General features: G+C 36.4%; 1 protein-coding gene across 1 annotated transcript; it reads right to left on the bottom strand.

The window, feature by feature from the left end:
• Positions 1-1,642: 1,642 nt before the first annotated feature.
• On the bottom strand, positions 1,643-2,969 carry LOC143578028 (uncharacterized). The gene is made up of 2 exons (XM_077061708.1): positions 2,667-2,969; positions 1,643-2,020 (listed from the first exon to the last, which is right to left on the bottom strand). The coding sequence occupies exons 1-2, from the start codon at positions 2,967-2,969 to the stop codon at positions 1,643-1,645; spliced, it is 681 nt and encodes a 226-aa protein (XP_076917823.1).
• Positions 2,970-9,399: the final 6,430 nt, after the last annotated feature.

The raw sequence follows: 9,399 nt of genomic DNA, 5'->3' as shown, positions 1-9,399 counted from the left end.
ATGTTGAAAACATTTCATATGTTTAACGTTTAACGATCGTCAGATTCAGAACACACAGGCCTCTACCCGAGGCCTGAGTGGGCGGGTCGGGCCAATAGATTTATCATCATACTACCACGGGCTTAACAAGTTAATGGTTGTACATGCGATTAAGTATATGCTTGTAATAAAGCTTAAATCAAATAGCATTTAAAAAACATAGAATAAATAAGTTGCATGATTCCACCCCCAAAGTATAAAACATTTAAAAGCATGTAAAAGGGGCTATGAACTCACCTTGCTTGATAGATGAACACGAACACGAGTAAGAGTTAGTTGAACCGGTCACGGGATGCTCTAGATTAAGTTTTGATTTTAAATTAGTTAGAGTGTCGCATACTAGAATGTTCTAAACCAAGAGCATGACCTCCAGCAAGTTGATTCCCAGGTAAGAGTCACGGGTCCAATGGGATTATTTACGCCACTATTTCCTTAGGCAGAACCGTTTGCTTGTCAGATACATACATACCCAGTTTATACTCTATTTATATACTAACTCAAAATGTTTTTAGAATGATTTTGATTAATTAGAAAGTAAGAGGTTAAAAGTGTAATATCATATAGTTTTGTGTATTTATTATCATTTATAAAAGTATAGGGTTTAAAGTGTAAATATTATAATTTATGATATTTATGATAATTTTATGAGTTTTTGAAGATCATAAAAATATTCATAGTTGTTGATGGAAAAATTATACTTTTGATCCAAGATCTTGAGAAAATAATTGTGATTTCTTGGAATAACATGATCATCATAATCTTTAAAGAAAAAAGTAAGAATTTTATTAACAATTCATGATGATCATGGTGAGAGTTTATGAACAACTATGAAGATTCAAAGGAAAACTCAAGAACATAAGAACAAATAAGAAGAAATTCATAATAGGAAGCAAAAATGTATAAAAACATCAATGAAAAGCAAAATAATTATAAGACTTACTTGTTTATACTTAGAGAGAAAAGAGAGAATGAGATTTGGTGTGAAAAATAATGAGAATGAAAGCCTCTATTTATAGTGGAGGTAAGGAGGTTTAAATCGATTTACATAGAGATAAAACTTGTTTAAAAGTTAAGTGATATGTTTAGGTATTTTAAAAAAAATGATAATGATAATGATAAATTAAATAAAAAAATCAAATATGCATGCACATATGATGTGCACGGCATTTACAAACTTTTTTTTTCTTTTTTTTAAACCTTTTAAATTAAAATAACTAGATAAAATAATTTAGGGAATAAGGTTAAATTAGAAGGTTCTAGAATGTTCCATCTTTTAACCACATGATCAATTTAAATACGTAGGATAAAATTAATAATAACAAAATATTTTGTTACATGTTATAGAATATTAATCTAGGCATTCTGGTTCAACGTGTCATATTAACGATTAAGCATGTTTATGATGAAATGAGAATATGATCATATAATTACGCAAACAAAGTTAATGTTATTCAATAAATAACATGTAATTCAACACTAATAAATGTAGACGATGAAATGAATTCGATAACTTTATTAAATGAGTAAAAAAACTAACGTTTATTAACAAGAAAATTCCATAGATGTTACAGTCTCTCCCACTTAAGGGAATTTCGTCCCGAAATTAAATAGTGGAGACTGGTTCGGATTGAAAAAGATGAGGGTACTTCTGTTTCATTTGATCTTCAAGTTCCCAAGTAAACTCAGGTCCTTGCTTATAGTTCCACTTCACTTTCACTAGACGGATTCGACTTTGCTTGAGTTTCTTGACATCACGATCCACGATTTCGATAGGTTTCTCAACAAAGTGAAGTTTATGATCAATGTAGATATTTTCAAGGGGAATAGGCTGAGTGTCGTTGGCTAAACATTTCTTAAGGTTAGAAACATGGAAAGTATCATGAATACCACACAATTCCTGAGGTAGTTTGAGTTTGTATGCCACTGGACCAATCCTATTAAGAATCTCATAAGGTCCAACATACCTAGGAGCAAGCTTTCCCTTTTTCCCAAATCGGACAATGCCTTTCCAGGGGGAACTTTGAGTAAGACTTGGTCGCCAACTTGAAACTCAAGTGGTTTCCTTCGGTTGTTAGCATAACTCTTTTGTCAATCACGAGCGGCCTTAAGTCTTTCTCGAATGATAGCAATCCCGTCGGAGGTTGCTTGGACGATTTCGGGACCAATAACTTGTGAGTCACCAATCTCGGTCCCAACACACGGGTGTTCGACATTTCCTACCATACAAAACCTCAAAGGAGCACATTTGATCCTAGTATGGTAGCTGTTATATAGGAAAATTCAATGAGAGGTAGGTGATCATCCCAATTTCCTCCAAACTCGATTATGCAAGAACGGAGCATGTCTTCTAAGGTTTGGATGGTTCTTTTGGTTTGACCGTCTGTTTGGGATGATAGGCTGTGCTAAGATCCATATGAGTCCCCAAAGATTTTTGAAGGGATCGCCAAAAGTTGGAGTAAAGCGGCTATCACGGTCAGAGATTATGGATAAGGGAACACCATGACATGTCATGATTTCGTTGATGTAAATTTGAGACAACTTCTCCATCTTGTAGGCTTCACTAATAGGGATGAAATGAGCAGATTTGGAGAGACGATCGATTATAACCCAAATAGAATCATGCTTACGAGTGGTTTTTGGTAGTTTAGTGACGAAATCCATGGAAAATTTGATCCCACTTCCATAGAGGAAATCCCGGGTTGTTGAAGCAAACTTGAGGGCTTCAGATGTTCGGCTTTGACTTTTGAGCAAGTGAGACACTTCCCAACATACAAGGCTATATCCTTTTTCACACCAGGCCACCAATAGAATTTCTTAAGATCATGGTACATTTTATCGGCTCCCGGATGGATCGAGTATCGAGTTTTGTGTGCTTCATCAAGGATTAGATTTTGAAGGTCTTCAGAATTTGGAATCCATATGCATCCCATGAAGTAAAGAACTCTATCAGACTTAGTTTCAAATTGTTTTTCGACTCCACAATCCAATTCGGCCTTGAGATTGTTTTGGGCTACCACTTGGGCTTGAGCTTGAAAAATCGGGCCTTAAGGCTAGTGTGAATAATCATTTCCATGGCCCGAAAACGAGAGGGTTTAATTCTTTCCTTTCGGCTTAGGGCGTCGGCCACGACATTCGCTTTCCCGGGGTGGTAGCGAATTTCGCAATCATAGTCATTGAGTAACTCGACCCAACGCCGTTGCCTCATGTTGAGTTCTTTTTTATTAAGATGTGTTGCAAGCTTTTATTATCGGTATGGATGACGCATTTAGTTCCATAAAGTAGTGTATCCAAATTTAAGAGCGAAAATCACCGCATCTAACCAAGATCGTGAGTGGTGTAGTTTTTTCAGGATCTTGAGTTGACGAGAGGCATAAGCTATGACTTTGCCTCGTTGCATGAGTACACAACCGAGACCTTGATTTGAAGCATCAAAATAGACAAGGAAATCGTCATTTCCGTCGGGAAGGGTTAAGATAGGTGCGTTACAAAGTTTTTGTTTTAGGGTTTGGAATGCATCTTCTTGCTTTTGTTCCCAAATAAACGGCTTGCCTTTTTGAGTTAAGGTGGTGAGAGGTAAGGCTATTTTTGAGAATTCGAGATGAATCGACGATAATAACTAGCTAGACCAAGGAAGGAACGGATTTCTGATGGGGTTTTCGAAGCTTCCCAATTCTTGATGGCTATAATATTTGCGGGATCCACGTGTATGCCTTTATCGTAATAACATGACCCAAAAATTGAACTTCACGCAGCCAGAATTCACATTTCGAAAATTTAGCAAAAAGTTGTTCTTTCTTCAACATGTGAGACGAAGGTGTTGCTCATGCTCGGTCTTGGTCCTTGAAAAATTAAAATATCATCAATAAAAACAATGATGAATTTGTCAAGGTACGGTTTGGAGATGCGGTTCATGAGGTCCATAAACACCGCGGGTGCATTAGTCAAGCCAAATGGCATGACCATGAACTCGTAGTGTCCATAGCGGGTACGAAAGGCGGTTTTGGGTATGTCTTCATCGAGAATTTGTAGTTGGTGATAACCCGAGCGGAGATCAATTTTTGAAAAACAAGTGGCTCCTTGAAGCTGATCGAAGAGATAATCAATTCTCGGTAATGGGTACCGATTCTTGATGGTAAGTTTATTTAACTCTTGGTAGTCGATGCACATTCGAAACGATCCTTCTTTCTTTTTGACGAAAAGGACAGGAGCTCCCCAAGGTGAGAAACTGGGTCGAATGAATCCTTTGTCGAGAAGTTCTTGAAGTTGGCTAGAGAGTTCTTGCATTTCGGACGAGGGCTAAGCGGTAGGGATATTTGGCTACTGGAGTTGCACCGGGTATAAGGTCGATTCGGATTCGACTTGTCGAGACGGAGGAAGTCCTGGCAAGTCATCGGGAAAAACTTCGGGATAGTCCTTGTCAACGGAATGTCTTGAATCTTTTTCCCTTCGGATTTCTTGTCAACCACATGGGCTAAAAAGGCATAGCATTGTTTCCTCAAAAGTTTACGGGCCTTCATACAAGAGATGAATTTTAGGTTACGATCAGATTTTTCTTCTTGAATGATTAGTGTTTCACCGGATGGTAACGGAATACGAATAAGCTTCTCAGCACATACAACTTCGGCTTGATTACGGGATAACCAATCCATTCCCACAACTAGGTCAAAGCTAACAAGCTTAAAGGGAATTAGATCAATATTAAGAGAATGATCATCAAAAGTCAAGGTAGAATCACGTATTATAGTATTGGCTTGGAAGATTTTACCATTGGCTAACTCAACGGTGTAAAGGAAGTCTAGTTTAGTCGGTTTCCATTTAACAAGGGGTTCAAAATCAAGTGATATAAAGCTTCTTTCCACGCCCGTATCAAATAGTATGGATGCAAAGTGGTTATTTAAGAGAAACGTACCGGTTATGGACATTGGGATCTTTGACGTGCATCTGAAGCACCAATAGTGAAAGCTCTACCACGAGTGGTCTTGGTTGTTGTTTGGAGCTAACTGGGGACAATTGTTCTTGATAATGGTCTAAACCACCACATTGAAAGCAAGCACGAGCATTGTTATTGTTTGTTGGTGCGGGATTCGCTACCATGACTTGATTAACAGCAACAGGGGTAGTTCGGCATCAGGGAGCTAGATGCCCAAATCGACCACAGTTAGAACACTTTCGGCATTGGGAACTTGGTGGGTGATGATAGTTGCAGGTGGAGCATAGAGGGTGAGGTCCAGAGTGCCCTGCCCTAACTAAGGCTTGGTTAGCAGGACCCACAGCATGGACAAGCACAGGAGGGGTGAGTGCAACAAAGTTGGTGGTTTTTGGTTTCTTGTTAGGTTGATAGATAGTCTTCTTGAACTCTCTCTCTTTTTGTTTCCCCGAGTCCTTCACCAAAATGCCGGTTTTAACTAGTTCATCAATTAAGGTACTGGCTAGGTTTATGGTGTCTTGGAGGGTTCGGGATCAATGGTTAAGATCATGCTCCTCATTGAAGAAGGTAAGCCATTTATGTAGCGATCAATGGCCTTTTCCTTGGGAGTGACTAAGTGGGGTACTAGCTGGGATAGTTCTTGAAACGGTTGGTATAGCCAATGTGATCAGCTCCTTTCATGGTATGGCCCCAAAGTTCAGCTTCCATCTTTCGGAGTTCGCTCTTGTGACAGTATTTCCTAGTCAGCAGATCCTTGAATTCGGCCCAAGGAAGAGCCAATGCCGGCTCACGACCTCGAGTCCTGATTTCGGAGTTCCACCAAGTCAAAGCTTCTAGCTTAAGGGTGCTAGCAGCATACTTAACCCTAAGATTCTCCGGTCAATTACACATGCTTAAGGCGGCTTCCGTGCTCTCGAACCATTGTAACAAGCCGGTGGCACCTTCCGAGCCGGTGAACTCGGTGGGTTTTGAAGCAACAAAGGTTCGGTAGGATTGATCGTAGTTGTTGCCATTATTGTTGTTGTTGAGTTGATTGACGATAGCGAGAAGAAGATTGGCCATTTGAGCGAGCATTGTTGCCAACGGAGCATTGTTGTCGTTGTTGTTATTAGAGGCATCGCGACGAGGAGGCATTCTAAGAAATCATCATACAAATATGGATAAGTAAAAGAGTAAGGAATAATAAAACAATCGTTTATAAAAGAAAGATAGTTCAAACTAGAAATGTCATGGCATCAAAATTTGAATACAAGATAATCTAGAAAGTGAAAATATAGATCAAGATTGCAAGCCCAAATATTCCAATAAATTTCAAGTTAGTTGCAAGGGCCCTCATGTTTCTAGTTGCATCATCCTCGAGCTCATCGCCAAGTAGTTGATTACTTCCTACCGAGCTATTGACTGACGAGGCTAATAATTCTCTGATTGGGCCTATTAGCTCTCCATGGGTGGGGGAAGGAGTTCTCATCAAACGGGCCCAACTAATTGGGCTGTAGGTGGAGATATTTGGTGATGGAGGGTTCAAAGGTACGTCCAAGTCCTCTAGCGCAATGTAGTCTTCGTCCAACGGTGGTAAAGGATGTGGGAGTTTTCTGAAGGGTTGGCGGAATCAAAAGACATGCTACAAAATGAAAGTTAGTACATTTAATATAACATAATTTCAACCTAAGCGATATTCTTAGACGCAGGTCGGTTACTAACTCTCTTACGACTAAGGTTCTGATACCAATCTGTCACACCCCCCGACCAAAGGCGGAAACGCCGGGGCATGCGTAGAATGAAATCATGCACATGGTATTAAATATAAAAACTCTTATTAAAATAACCCAACACAATGTTTAAACCAAACACAATTCAAATAAGAAGCAAGACATAAAACTTTATTTATTTAGACTTCAAGGTCTGACACATCCCCTAAGTGATACTTCAAGTATCTTCCTTAATTTCCATTACCTGAAAAACATGTGAGATTGTCAACTAAAAATAGTTGGTGAGAACATAGGTTTTTAAATAGAAAAATATGCATTATGTTGAAAACATTTCATATGTGTTAAGTTACTTTATATACTTTAGTGATTACAACCAAACCTCTGACACAATTAGCGAGTCGTCTAATCCACGATTAGACTATTATGTTTAAACGTTTAACGATCGTCCGGATTCTTAACACACAGACCTCTACCCGAGGCCTGAGTGGGCGGGTCGGGCCAATAAATCTATCATCATACTACCACAGGCTTAACAAGTTAATGGTTGTACATGCGATTAAGTGTATGCATGTAATGATCACACACAATGAATATTATGAATAAAGCTTAAATCAAATTACATTTAAAAAACATAGAATAAATAAGTTGCACGATTCAACACCCCAAAGTATAAAACATTTAAAAGCATGTAAAAGAGTCTATGAACTCACCTTGCTTGATAGATGAACACGAACACAAGCAAGAGTTAGTTGAACCGGTCACGTGATGCCCTAGATTAAGTTTCGATTTTAAATTAGTTAGAGTATCGCATACTAGAATGTTCTAAACCAAGAGCATGACCTCCAGCAAGTTGATTCCCAGGTAAGAGTCACGGGTCCAATGGGATTATTTACGCCACTCTTTCCTTAGGCAGAACCGTTTGCTTATCAGATACATACATACCCGGTTTATACTCTATATATATACTAATCTCAAAATGTTTTTAGAATGATTTCGATTAATTAGAAAGTAAGAGGTTAAAAGTGTAATATCATATAGTTTCGTGTATTACTTATCATTTATAAAAGTATAGGGTTTAAAGTGTAAATATTATAATTTATGATATTTATGATAATTTTATGAGTTTTTGAAGATCATGAAAATATTCATAGTTGTTCATGGAAAATTTATACTTATGATCCAAGATCTTGAGAAATAATTGTGATTTCTTGGAATAACATGATCATTATAATCTTTAAAGAAAAAAGTAAGGATTTTATTAACAATTCATGATGATCATGGTGAGAGTTTATGAACAACTATGAAAATTCAAAGGAAAAACTCAAGAACATAAGAACAAAAAAGAAGAAATTCATAATAGGAAGCAAAAATGTATAAAAACACAATGAAAAGCAAAATAATTATAAGACTTACTTGTTTATGCTTATAGAGAAGAGAGAGAATGAGATTTGGTGTGAAAAATAATGAGAATGAAAGCCTCTATTTATAGTGGAGGTAAGGAGGTTTAAATCGATTTAGATAGAGATAAAACTTGTTAAAGATTAAGTGATATGTTTAGATATTTAAAAAAAATGATAATGATAATAATAAATTAAATAAAAAAAATCAAATATGCATGCACATATGATGTGCACGGCTTTTCAAACTTTTATTTTCTTTTTTTTTTTAACTTTTTAAATTAAAATAACTAAATAAAATAACTTGGAGAATAAGGTTAAATTAGAAGGTTCTAGAATGTTCCATCTTTTAACCACATGATCAATTTAAATACTTAGGATAAAATTAATAATAACAAAATATTTTGTTACATGTTATAGAATATTAATCTAGGCATTTCAGTTCAACGTGTCATATTAACGATTAAGCATGTTTATGATGAAATGAGTATATGATCATATAATTACGCAAACAAAGTTAATTTTATTCAATAAATAACATGTAATTCAACACTAATAAATGTAGACGATGAAATGAATACGATAACTTTATTAAATGAGTAAAAAAAAACTAATGTTTATTAACAAGAAAATTCCATAGATGTTACAAATACAGATATAAACATTTAACACAGGCTGGGTGTGTCTTGTAATTTACCAATTTACCCTTTGGGAATGCACGTTCTCGCTTATATGTGTAGCTTCTTTGTTCATGTTATCCAATTCAGTGAGAAAACCAATTCCTTTAGAGCATGCTATTGGTATCTTCTTTTGTAAGGATGATGTTAATCATACAAGGTTAGATGTGACAACATAAAACATTAGATGTCAATAACAAATCAAACGATTGCAATATATCAATGGTTACTGATTATACTTTTCAACTTAATCTTGAAATGTGCGGTCTTAAACTTGTTACAACAAAGGAGAGCTGAATTTAGTGCTGTGATGGAACATGTTTTTCTGGCAATTGTGCTAATCCTTTTGAATGTATTAAATGAATATTAATATATTTGAACTTGTGTTGCTATCTCTTAAAGGTTTACAGTCTTGGAATCCTAGCACCTAAACTGCTTTAGGAATGTAGTCATGACTTGAAGTAATTAAGTGACATTAAAAGTAGTTATCTACTTATCTATATGCGTATTGTTCAGATCATTCATATCTATGTATACGTATCCATTTGGTACTTTTGTTGCTTTTAATCTCCATTCTGGTAATGATTTGTAACAAACACACTCTTATTTCATGCTTCGTGCACCGTTTGTGAATCGAATGCTTATCTATA

The sequence above is a fragment of the Bidens hawaiensis genome, unplaced genomic scaffold, assembly GCF_021521415.1.
Source record: "Bidens hawaiensis isolate Kalapana, Puna unplaced genomic scaffold, B.hawaiensis_p1.1 tig00028999_1, whole genome shotgun sequence".
NCBI classification, from domain to species: domain Eukaryota; kingdom Viridiplantae; phylum Streptophyta; class Magnoliopsida; order Asterales; family Asteraceae; genus Bidens; species Bidens hawaiensis.
Note: the sequence above shows the minus strand (reverse complement) of the source record. Positions and strands in the feature narration are given on the sequence as shown.